Source organism: Arvicola amphibius, chromosome 9 (assembly GCF_903992535.2).
Source record: "Arvicola amphibius chromosome 9, mArvAmp1.2, whole genome shotgun sequence".
In the NCBI taxonomy this organism is placed as follows: domain Eukaryota; kingdom Metazoa; phylum Chordata; class Mammalia; order Rodentia; family Cricetidae; genus Arvicola; species Arvicola amphibius.
This window is the reverse complement of record NC_052055.2, coordinates 118,973,732-118,986,025: the sequence shown is the minus strand read 5'-3', so window position 1 is coordinate 118,986,025 and position 12,294 is coordinate 118,973,732. Positions and strand designations below refer to the sequence as shown.

The 12,294-nt window shown below is 52.0% G+C and overlaps 1 protein-coding gene across 1 annotated transcript; it reads right to left on the bottom strand.

Annotated features, from left to right (window-relative positions):
• Nucleotides 1-5,475: 5,475 nt before the first annotated feature.
• Nucleotides 5,476-9,879, bottom strand: LOC119823788 (trefoil factor 3). Its single transcript, XM_042055770.1, has 3 exons — nt 9,798-9,879; nt 8,389-8,535; nt 5,476-5,681 (listed from the first exon to the last, which is right to left on the bottom strand). Exons 1-3 carry the CDS (start codon nt 9,877-9,879, stop codon nt 5,476-5,478), a joined length of 435 nt encoding a protein of 144 aa, XP_041911704.1.
• Between the last annotated feature and the right edge of the window lie 2,415 nt (nt 9,880-12,294).

Here is a 12,294-nt window from a genome sequence, read left to right as displayed (position 1 = left end):
GTTTTACGTGTTTTCGGTGTCAAATCCACGTTTTTGCCGCCTGAAGATGCATGTGTTTGCTTGGTAAGGGTTCTGATTGGTTGCCTGGTCTGACCCACTGTAGAGTTGGCCCGCTCTCTCCAGCACTTTCTATGCATCTATCTCTAGGTTGTGTTCCTCTAGAACACATGTCTGACCCATGTCTTCTGCGGTGATATGTGCCCATGCACCAGCAGCACCAGATGAGGCTTGAACCACTGGAACATGAAGGCTGCCACCACCACAACCCCGTAGGCATAGCCAAGACAGCCCTGCCCATTGCTCCTCCTCACACCCAAGGATTGGGGCAACTGCATCACGGAGTGCCCTGCTCAGGGCTCTGATTCTGCAGCAGATAGGTTTCCATCTTAGGCTTGGGTTCTGGGAAGCAGCTCTCACATGAATGTGTGGGGATCCCCTTGAGATCTGGGCTCCCTGAGCTCTCAACCGGGTGACCTGCTGGAATTCATCTTTGAAGAGCAGTGGGGGCCTAAAGCCAAGGTTTCAAACTACACCTTGCTCCCATCTCTAGGACACGGAGCAGAGGTCAGAAAGGTACACTTCACTGGCTCCTGCAGTGTCCTACAGCGTGGGAGGAAGGGTGATAAGTGAGCATGGTGAGCATGGCCTGGGCGTGGGCATCTCTTGCTCATTGTTGAGTGTGATGTGCTTCTGTTATGTCTCCCAGTGTCCTCTTGCTTCCCTAGGCCACCTGTCCTCCTGAAGCCACCTCGCAATACCGGGTTGAGCCTTCTGGTAGTTCTGAAATAAAGCATCTAAGAGAATAAACTCAGAACCCTGATAGGATGCCTGGATCTCAGTGCCACTGCAGATGCCCCCAGACATACTCTGATGTGCCCATGACAAAGTTATTTCTAAATTAGAGACAGCAAGAGATTGACAGCATTAGCCACGGACAATTAGAGTGGTCTTGGCAATATTTTGTAATAAAAGTCGGGCAAATATGGTCTCCCTTCTAGTCTTTCAAAGTAGCTTCAACATTTTCTGATCGTGATTGACCATGGAGAACTGAAACTGTACTGGTTGGGCAAAGGTACTCAAGATCCCATGCAGAGATGACCCACCCCGATGCTGTGCGAGCCTTAAGCTTTCCCGTGACCATTCAGGGCCCTGCCCCTTCTGGCTTGCATCCTGGGAAGAAGAGAATTTGAGCCCCACTTCCCATTGTCTCTGTGCAGATCTTTGCAGCCTCCACAGTCTGCTAGGGGCAGCAAGGAAGTCAATCCCATGTGCAGTTTGCATGATTGATTCCAAGGGACACAGGCCAGGCTTCGGAGCCTCATGCCTTTGCATCCTCAGGACTGTACCCTGGCATCAAAGGGAGACAACAACCTAACTGCATGTCTTCCTCATCCCAGTCAGCAGTGGGTGCAGCCCAGGTCCCTCCAGATCAGATGATCAGTGCAAAACAGCCAGGAAAGCAAGCAGAAAACCCCCCTTGTTTGACCCAAATGCAGAATTACGCAAGCCTATAGCCTGCTCTGTCAGGCTTCCGGTGTCAGGGAGGCACAGGTACACTCTGGGGCTCTCTAAGGCATGGTTGTGCATGTCTAAGATGGGGTCACAACACTTCTGCCACCTCTGCCTTTCAGGTCCGCTCAGGAGTAATATCACTGAGACTCATTCGGGAGCAGCCTCTCCACCCTGAGCTCTTGCGAAGGGCATAAGCCCACTTCTGTCTTAGGGTTTCCATTGCTGGGGTGAAGCACCAGGATCATAGCAGCCTGGGGAGGAGAGGGTTCATTTGGCTTACACTTCCACAGCACTGTTCCTCACTGAAGGAAGCCAGGACAGGAACTCAAACAGGGCAGGAACCTGGAGGCAGGAGCCGATGCAGACTCCATGGAGGGACGCTGCCTGCTGGCTTGTTCCCCAAGGCTTGCTCAGCCTGCTTTCTTATAGCACCCAGGACCACCAGCCCAAGATGGCCCCACCCACAATGGGCTGGGCCTTCCCCCCCCATCAATCTCTAATTGAGGAAATACCCTACAGCCAGATCTTACAGAGGAGTCTTCTTAATTGAGGCTCCCTCCTCTCAGATGATTTTTGTTTATGTCAAGTTGGCATAAGACTATCCAACACAACTCCAAAGACAGGACAGTAAACCTTGGCACCAACCCAAGGTCTCTCTCAATGCAGCAGTGCCGGTCCCCTCTACCTGTCATCGTGGGATGCACAAAACAGAATCACCAGTCACCAGTCACGGGGGGTGTTGTGGGTCTGTGCTGTGGTGTGGAATGAGCTGCGTCCACTTAGGGGTCCTGTCTATTTTATGATCAATGAGTCATGAGCTCTGGGCTCCAGAAACATGTAAGTTACTGTGGAGGTCCCTCTCCACAGTGTGAGGCAGAGATGCCGAGACTAGCCAGGGAGCACATAGCTATGCAGAGGCCCTTGCTGGTGACCTGCTGGGGCCAGTGTACTTGGTTCTCCGTGAGCAATCCTTGCTTTGAGAGGCAGTGTGGGGCTCCCGTTGATGCTCCACCTCCCCAGGCAGTAATGGCCTAAAACAGCAGTTCTCAATCTGCGGGTCATCACCTAAGACCATCGGAAAACACAGATATTAACAGTTCATACCCGTGTAACTTCATTACAGTTATGAAGTAGCAATGAAAAGAATGTTATAGCTGGGGGAGGAGGGGTCAGCACAACATGAGGAACCGTATTAAAGGGTCACAGCGCTGAGGTTGGGAAGCACTGGCCTAGACATTCTTCCCCAGCACACACAGCAAACTTTTCTGAATGGAACTTTTCAGGGGGTGGGGGAAGGAAGCAAGCTCCCCTTTCTCTGGGGCATCACCAGCACAGTCTCCCCTCCTAGGGGACCTGAGGGCCACATCCTTTGCTGGGTGATGCATTCTATTGAGAAAATGCCTCCATCAGACTGACTGGTGGGCAAATTAGTGGGGCCTTTTTGTTGATTGCTGAGAGATATGGGAGGGTGCAGCCTGCTGCGGCAGAGCCACCCTGAGGCAAGTGGTCCTGGGTTATGTAAGAAAGCAAGCTGGGCAAGCCATGGGGAGCAGGCCAGGAGGCAGCGTTTCTCCATGGCCTCTGCTTCACTTCATGTGCCTGGGTCCCTGCCTTGAGTTCCCTCAGTGATGGACTGTAACATGTAAACCAAATCAACCTTTTCCTCCTGGCTTGCTTTTGCTCATGGTGTTTGTCACTGCTATGGAGAATAAAACCAGGACATAACCTATGTCAGCATGCAAGACAGGGCAGGGCCTAGGTTCAAATCATGACAGCAAGATTGCAGCCACCGTGAGCACAGGGCCCTGGATGGTCACAGACAGAGGCAGCGGTCTATGGGAGGACACTTGGCACATCACAGACTCCCACCATCTCTGTCCTTGTATCTACTCAAAGCCAGCCTTGTCCCCCATGTTCATGTGACACTCAGAAATGCACCCCAAGTTTCCAAACACCCACAGAGCAAATACAGTTAGACTATGTCTCTGAGCCCAAATCCACCCCATGCCCTGGACAGGGAACAGCACAAAAATGAGTTTGTTTGGGAGATACCTATCTTTGGCTCATGTGTGTCCTATGACTCCACAGGACATCACAGGCATGCTGCAGAGTGACACTGGGCTTGTCAGCCACAGCCAGGAAGGTCTCGGCACCTTGCTGACACAGTGACAGTGTCAGAGGAGATGAACAACCATCGGACACAAACAACCATCGGACACCACACAGTCCAAAGCCTGTCAAGGAAATCACTGCTGCAGGGTTGGACTCTGGCAGGAGGCAGGGAATTTGGCAAGCTAGAAAGTTGATAAGAGGTGAGGAGCTGCCGCCGCTCCAGGCTGCCAGCAGAGGGCGCTGTGAGGCCGTCTCAGTTTTATTCAAGGTTCTGATTTAGTCCAGATGGGCTCACAGCTGACTTCACTTAGGCCTGGAGGACGCTCCCAGAAATTCCAGCGTGAATGCCACGGCTCCTGGAGTGTAGCCAAATTGCCTTCAGCTGAGCCCACACCACTCTACCCGAGGCCCTGAGGAAAGAGGGCAGCATCCTGAGTTCTCGTGGTCAGGTTGAGCCAGGCAGAGATAGATGCGCAGGTGCTGCAAAGAGAGGGAGATGAGGGCCAAGCCTGCTGCACCCAGGAGAGCAGAGGACTCCAGTTCACCTCCTCTCAGAGGGACAGCGACCTCATGACATGACTAGGGACCAGAAAGCAACAAGATACGGTTTTCTCCTATAAGCTTCCGACAGGAAGGTGGCCAGTGTGGATGAAGAATGACAGATTGCTAAGGTCAAGCTGGAACCGTGAAGTTCAGATCCTGCAGACTGTTACAAACAGCTGGTCTGGAACCGGGTTTGCATTTTATTTGTGTAATGCAAACACAGACTTTACATGTCGGAGAGGTTTTCTAAGGGATTGGGATGCTTAATCTCCAAAGTCGACCAAATCTGACATCCCAGTTGTGGGTGAGGAGACAGAACCTGACCCGTCCCACCAGCCTGGAAGGCCCTGTGCTGTTGACCACAGCCTGGGGCTTCTCCATCTGGCTCCATAGCAGAACCAGGACTGCTGCCTCCCTTGTGAGGACCTCGGTCACCATGGTCTCTTATTCTCCAGGACCTCTTTAATTGGATATCTTGACACTGAGGTGATACCTCTGCAATGGGCGCTCCAGAAGCTTGCCACTCTGTTTGGTTTACTGACCAGTTCCCCTGGGTCCCTCCCTTCACCAAGCAGAGCAGAGATGAGGGTGAAGGAAGCCAGGCACTTACACCACATGTCAGTGTGCAAAGGACACCAGAGAGCTCAGTGGGCAAGCTGATACCTTCAGGTCCCATTTACAATCGAAAGTCAGGCTGGAGACCCGGCTTAGTAGTTAAGGGTGACACGAATCTAAAAGTGTCCTTTCTGAGCTTGGCGGGGGACAGCTAGAAGGGCCCCTTTGGGTTCTGAACAAAGACATCCTGGCAACCACCCACTAAGTTGGGGCTTTGGCACATGGTGTCCACAGGAAGACTCCCTGTTGTATCCTGTTGTTTGTAAGCCTTGGACAATGATATCTCACTCTGATGTGCCACCCAGAGCTCTAAAGGTCAGGGCCCCAAGTCCAAGATCACTTAGCGGGGGGTGGGGGAACCAGTGTGAAGTACTGCGTAAAAGTCTTCACCTTGCATGGAAAATGTACAGAAAACCCAGCCATCAAGTTAGATATCGGGATTTTAAAAATTAACAGTAATGCAGATATATGCAGTGGACAAAATGTCAAAATTCTGCTCTTGCTTAACAGTGTCCCACGTCTACTCTGTAATCCTGGCCCTGCTTCCAATAAACCTTTATTTACAAAAGCAAGTAGGAGCCAAGGAGGCAGGGGCTTCACCTACCAGACAGGCCCAAACACTGGTTTCCAGAGTTTGCTCTGATGGTCCTCTAAGGAGAGAGCTCCCAGTGTTTTCCTGGTGCATCCTGGGTGTCACAGCCACTGCACAGTCTGATGTGCTCTCAGTGTGACTTGCCAAACATCACGTTGAAGCACCATTCCCAGTATAGTGGTGTTTGGGGGACAAAGCCTTCTCCAAGGAGAAGAAACCATGGCTGCCCACCTCAGTGAGAAGCAATGATTTCTGACCGCTGTGCTGTGTGAATGGGACATGGAGGATGGGGCCTCAAGAGGGTCCCCTGTGGGCACAGAGCTAAGGATCAGCCGTGCAGCACAAGCAGGAGCCTCCACCCCCAAACCTTCCCAGAGATGATGCAGAGAAAACTTGCACCAGGAAATGAAGAAGGTGGATCAAACTGCAGTGGACGTTGGGTAGGAAAATGAGATGCAGACCGCTGCTCTGTGTCCATTTAAAAAAAAAAGGGGGGGGGTGACCACCCACAATGTGGCAGATCTTAAATGTGACTGTAGATAAATACAAACCAGGCCGTAATAGATGATGGTTTTCATAGTTTGATTTCTTAGCAAGAAAGACGTGAAGATTTCTAGATCTTGTAGGAGAGGTGTTTGGGGTTTTTTTTTTGTTGTTGTTGTTTGCTTGCTTTTTGATTTTGTTTGTTTGTTGGGGTTTTTATTGTTGTCTATTTTCTTCTCATCTTAGAGAGGAGGTGTGCTCTAGAAGGTTCCGTCTGCCTGCTGTTGTAGTGAGCTCTAACTCTGTCTGTCTAGAATCCCCTGAGACAGCAGTCTCAGTTGAGGGCATGGCAGTCAGATTGGCCTGCCCGGGGGGGGGGGGGGGGGGGGGCGGGGAGGTGGGGCAGGGATGGTTTTATTTGTTAATTGGTGTAAAAGGGCCCAGCCCATTGTGAGTGGCACCTTCCCTAGGTGGGTGGGCCTGGTCTTTATAAGCAAGTCAACTGAGCAAAAGCCCAACTGTGCCAGCAGGAGGTATCCTTCCTGGTTTCTGATTCAAGTTCCTCCTGTGACCTCCCTCAGTGATGGGACTGTGACCTGGAAGTGTAAGCCAGATAAACCCTTCCTCCCCTGAGCTGATTAGGGTAGAGTGTTTCATGACAACATTATCAGGAACTAGAACACTCATCTCGGGGGCTCCTGGCTTGAGTCTCTTAGTGTGTTAAAGCAACTCAGGATCAGTTTCCCATGGGCTTGGGACACTCTCTCCTTCTTGAAGTGTGACCCTTCCCCCTCCGCACCCCTCCAAGAGTGACATACAGAAATAAACACAAGAGCAGAGGTCTCAGCCATCAGAGCAGCCTTGTGCTGAGTGTGGGGTCTTTATTCGTCAGGACTCCGGGCTCCTATGTGGGCAGCAGCAGAGAGAGCAGAGCAGGGATGAGTGCTGCCCTCAGCCACCACTGCCAGCCAGTGTGCGGGGTGCAGAGGCCGCTTCCCAGAGCCTGGCCGGCTTCAAAATGTGCATTCTGGAAAGAAAGAAAAGGACTAATTAAGGTCATCCCCACTCAGGGTTGCCTGGCTTCCCAAACCAGCACCTGGCAGCCTTCTTCCCTGGTCACAGGGGAATGTGAGTCCCCCAAAGCCTGCAGGAGGCACTGTGCATCCTCCCTGACATCACCAAATCACATAACTGCACCCCAGTGGTCCTGTCAGGGGTATGTGCCATAGTGCCTAGAAGGGAGCCAGAGGCAAGTGACCTGCCAATCATGGGGCAGCGGCCAGCCCATTATTGCTCCTAACCATACTCATTTCTCCTTCCTGGCTCTGCCGAAGGAGGGGAGCGGCACATGGGATGCCTCTGTTCTGCTGGGGCTCAGCCGTTTGTTACCCAGGCCAAAGAGCACATCTGGATCCTTTGGGTGCCAGCCAAAGATACAATCTCTTAGAAAGGTGAGCCAGCATTTAGAAGTGACAGATGGCTCACAGTGGATGACTCCCCTAAGATGCGGTAGATTGGACCTTGGTAAAACAGGATTGGCAAGCCACCCGTGTGCCTGGCCATCTGCTGTTTGCACATGGCCCTACCCAGGGATTCTTGGGGGATTTGCCCTACAACCCACTCCACCCAGGGAAGGGGTAAGAGAGGCAGGCTAGTGGGTAGGAGCCAGGGCACAAGCACAGTCGCCTGGCCGCTGGTCTGCAGTGAGCATGTCCTAGGTGACAAGGGACTATGGATGGCCTGTTTGCTAAAACGTTAGCTCAAAATCAATCCATTTCCACAGCCACGAAGTGTCCCTTTTTCACACCAGTTTGCACTGTGTGTGTGTGTACATGTATGTTTGTGTGTGTGTATTAGGGGAGGGGTCAGCATCAAGTGTTGTTCCTAAGCTGCTATTTGCTTTGATGTGTGTGCATGTGTGTGTGTGTGTGTGTGTGCATATTTATTTACTTGTGTGTGTGCATATGTGAAGGGAGGCATGCCAGTGCACAGGTGGAGGTCAGAGGGCAGCTTGGTGGAGTCAGTTCTCCTCTGCCACCATGTGGGGTTAGGGATTTGAATCCAGGTCACCAGGCTGGACAGCAAGCACCTCTATCTGCTGAGCCATCTCACTAGTCCTTCTATGCTTATGAAGACAGGCTCTCTCACCTGTCAGGAACTCACCAATTAGGCTAGCCTAAGTGACCAGCAAGCCCCAGAGACCTGCCTGTCTCTGCCTCCCTGGCGATGAGGGTCCAAGCATGGACCACCGCACCTGGTTTTTGACACGATTTCCTGAATCCAGCTCATGTCCTCACGCTTGTGTGGGAAGCAGTTTACTGACTGGGGCATCTCTCTGGCCCTCAGATTACATGTTTATATTTTATAGAAAGGACCAGCCACTGATCACTAGCTGCCCTGGATCCAAAATACCTGATATGAGGTCTCCCACGTGAGGCCTCCACCAAGGAATAGTGACAGTGTTGGTGTCCTGCAGAGGCCCAGCTACATGGAAGGATGGGGCTGCCCTGGGCATCGCTGGTTGACCTTACCTGCCTCCTGCAGGGGCTTGAAGCACCAGGGCACATTCCGGATGCTGGAGTCAAAGCAGCAGCCACGGTTGTTGCACTCCTCTTTGGTGACACTGGGGTAGCCGCAGTCCACCCTGACCTTGGCCGGGACCATACACTGGCTTGGAGCTGTCCAAATGAAACCAAATCAGTGGCCGGGCTACAAGTTTGGGATTACTTTCTTGCTTCCTGTGGAACCCTGTAACCCTTCCTCCTGAATTCAAAGATGGTGACAGTCTTGCCCCCTAGGGGATGTCTAAAGAAAAGCAGTTCGTTATGAAATGAACTGGCAGCAGAGATGGGGATACCGAGCTAAAATCGTCCAGGGCTGTCATTAGTTTACCGGTCTCTGCAGCTGACTAGCATCTGTTGACTCTCAGGTGAAACCCTTGGAATGTGTTGCTTAAGGGGCCCCAGCTGCCACCAGCCCCAAAGCTAAGAATGCCATCAGATAACATCCGAAGCTGCGGCGGAGGCCCCACCCTCTGCTGTCCCCGGACACCCCATCTTGTCCTCGGGAACTGCCTTGATTTGTGACCATCTTTGTTTTGCCAACAATGTCTCTGCAGTCACTCCCCACCACATGCTGGTTAGCTCGTCCTGTCCCAGCTGTGAGCGTCCTCCACCTCCAGTATTCCCCGTTCAAAACTGTCTTCTTATCCATATGTGCCTCTAAAGCCTGCCCCCCGTTCACTGGCTAACTGATTTCGCCTGTGAAAGTGGAAACCCAACCGCTTTCCACATCTCCCCCACTGCAGCGGGGCCATCATGCCTTCCTGGCTACTCCAGACTTTGATGCAAGGCTCTAGGGGGCCTTTTGAAGCTTCAACCTGGCTCCAGCTACCGGATGCCTTTACATGCCCAAGTCTACGGGGTTTCATAGCTTCCCAGGGGCCCTACTGTCTTCACCTCAGTAAGGGGTGACCAGGCAAAGGTCATACCCCAGGTCTCTGAGCTTGGCCACCTCTCACCCAGCCCTGTCATTCACTGATTTATATAAACCACCTGGAGCTTCTACTGCCTTCTCAACTGTTTCTGGTTTATTCTGGCAACTTGCCAGGATGGTGTGGAAAGACCATCCCTGTTCAGAAATCTCTGGCAAAGAAGGAAATGAGAGAGGATGAGCACCTGCCAGCCCTCCCACCCGAGCCTCGGTTCCAACCCCGCTACAGACTGAGGAGGAGAGGGGTATGCTCAGTTTCTCTGAGCCTTCATTTACTTGACTGTGAAATGGGACAGAAAGAGCCACTCTGTAGGCCTGCTGCAAGAAAATGTGTGCCCGGTGAATGGTAATTAAGTATGAAATTGATGTAGAAGGTAGGCAGGTTTCTGAGTTCCTCCCCTGCTGAGAGGTTCCAGCCTAGTACTGATGGACCCAGATAGGTACTTACACAGGCCAATGTACTCCGCAGCCACCTCAGAGGAGCCAGCTAGCAGGACCAGCAACATTAGACAGAGGGCTCTGGTCTCCATGGCAGCAGGAAGCTTCAGGATGAGCGCACAGGATGTGCAGGGGCACAAGCAAGGTCCTTTTATACCCATGTGTTTGCTGGGTTGTGTGGACTCTGGCCTCTGGCTCCACCACCTTCTCTCCTGTGAAATTCCAGAAGACTCCTCCCCCATCCTGAGTCAGGGGGATGGAGTGGGGTGGGGAGAGTAATGGGGATGGGTGGGGATGGGGATAGTCACTTTAGAGGCAGCCTGGAAGCAGGGTCTGTCAATCATTGATTGTATGAGCCTAGTCTGGAAGAACGCTCTGTAAGGCTGCGAGGGACATTTAGTCTTGCGTTCCCAGCCACCTCACAGGAGCAATGCAGAGGATCCTGGGCCACTAGGTCCATAGCACCATGGACACCTGAAACACAAGTGACCTAGGCTGGGTCCCAGGCAGAAACTCTAGCTCTGTACTTTCCCCAGAGAAGCTATCATTATTATACACTATAATAAATACCTAAGATACGTTTATTCAGTATATTTTGATAAAAAATAGTATACATTTAGTTTTTTTTTAAATCAAATAATAGAAAGCCTCCTTCCTGTCTGGAGAAATCTCTTTTCAGCACCGTCAAACAGATTTTTAAAAATGTACTTGCTTAAGTATGTGTGTGTATGTGTGTGTGTGTGTGTGTGTGCATGTATGTAGGGCCATGCAGAGGTCAGAAGAGACATCAGATCATCTAGAACTGGAGTTACAGACAATTGTGAGCCACTATGTGCATGCTGGGAATTGAACCTTGGTCCTCTGAAGGAGCAGTCAATGCTCTCAACCACTGAGCCACCTCTCCAGCCCCTTCCTAAGTAGCTTTTAACCCAAGCAGGTGCACACTCTTTGTCTGTGTCCAGTCGGCCTTGCCTTACTTTCAATAAGAGGTTGACATTGGAAACCATCTTTGAGCAGCCTGTGAGGATGAGGCTGCTGTGGGAAGACCTGGCTCCTAAAGGAAGAAACTGAGGCCTAACAGAGGCCACGTTGAAGTTACTCTAGCAGCTGGGGCTAGCTATCAGCTCAACATGGATCTTCTTTGCCTGGTCCTCACTGACCGGCAGTGTGACATCATAGGCTGGTCCTCACTGACCGGCAGTGTGACATCATATGCTGGTCCTCACTGACCGGCAGTGTGACATCATAGGCTGGTCCTCACTGACCAGCAGTGTGGCATCAATAGGCTTTAACAGGAACCACCTGAGAACCTCCAGCACATTTTGTCCATCACCCCACAAAATGGCTGTGTTTGACTGCTCCCACTTGACGTCCACATTGGGCGTCTCATGGGCCCCCAAAGGGGTGTCCAGGAGTCATCCTTCACTGACTGGCCAGTGGAAGCCAGATCGGTGTGCAAGGTCTGAGGTCTGATGGACGAGTCCAAGCCTGCAAGCTGGTCCTGGCATCAGAGATGCCGTCTCCCACATGGGGAGAGCACAGAGTGGGGAGACACTAGAGTACACAGAGCCTAGATCAAAGACCAGATGCAGCCTGCAGATACTGAGACCCCCATGACACCCAGCAGAGCCCTCAGAGGACTGAAAAGCCTTACTGCAGGAATTGTGACATAAAATTGTCATGATCGTGTTGTCAGGATGAGGTAAACTACCTGGGTTTTGAGGCCTGAGCATGAGTTCACTAGATGAACGAGGGTCAGAAGGGCATTGCAGTGGTACTGCCCACCTAGTGATACTCATTAGCATCCCACACATGTAGTCCTTGAGGCAGGTGAAGGCCGAACATGGTGGTGCCACCTCCCTTCTCTCAGGTTGCCACTCTCTGTTATCTGAGCCAGCAGTTAGGTGGAGGAAGAAGGCAAAAGCCAGGCAGCGTCGCCAGGAATTCCTGCTGGCCACCTGTCACTCGTTCTGCAGCTGCACCAGGCGTGGTCCTCCCTCCCTGTGAATGCATCTCGGGCCTCCCAGCCCTTCTGAGTCATCAGAACCTAGATGTGGATGTTTGGAGATGAAACACCGTGACTGGTTCCGGGCTGCCTCGATCTTTCGGTGACAGTTGCAAATGTGACATGCTAGCTGCAGAAGGTGATCAGCCCTACATAGGGCTGAGTCTCCTGCCTTGAGCCCGGAGACAGGATTCACCCATCACTGTCAGGAAAGTCCTGCTGTTCTGGGAAAATGATATCCTGATTAAAGAATACTTGGGGCCCTGGCTTTGGCCGTGTTGGGGGACTGGCCACAGTGATCCCTAGTTCACGATGTCTGTAGGAGGGTGGGGCTGTGGCATGGAATCATCTCGAGGAACACCTTGTGGAACAGAGATAAATCTAAAATACAGTAGCTGACAGCTGCATAGCAGGGCACCACAACACAAACACAGCCCCGCCCTTCCCCTGCAGGTTCACGGCTCTCATGGGGACAGCAGTCACCTCGGGAGAGCCAGTCTGA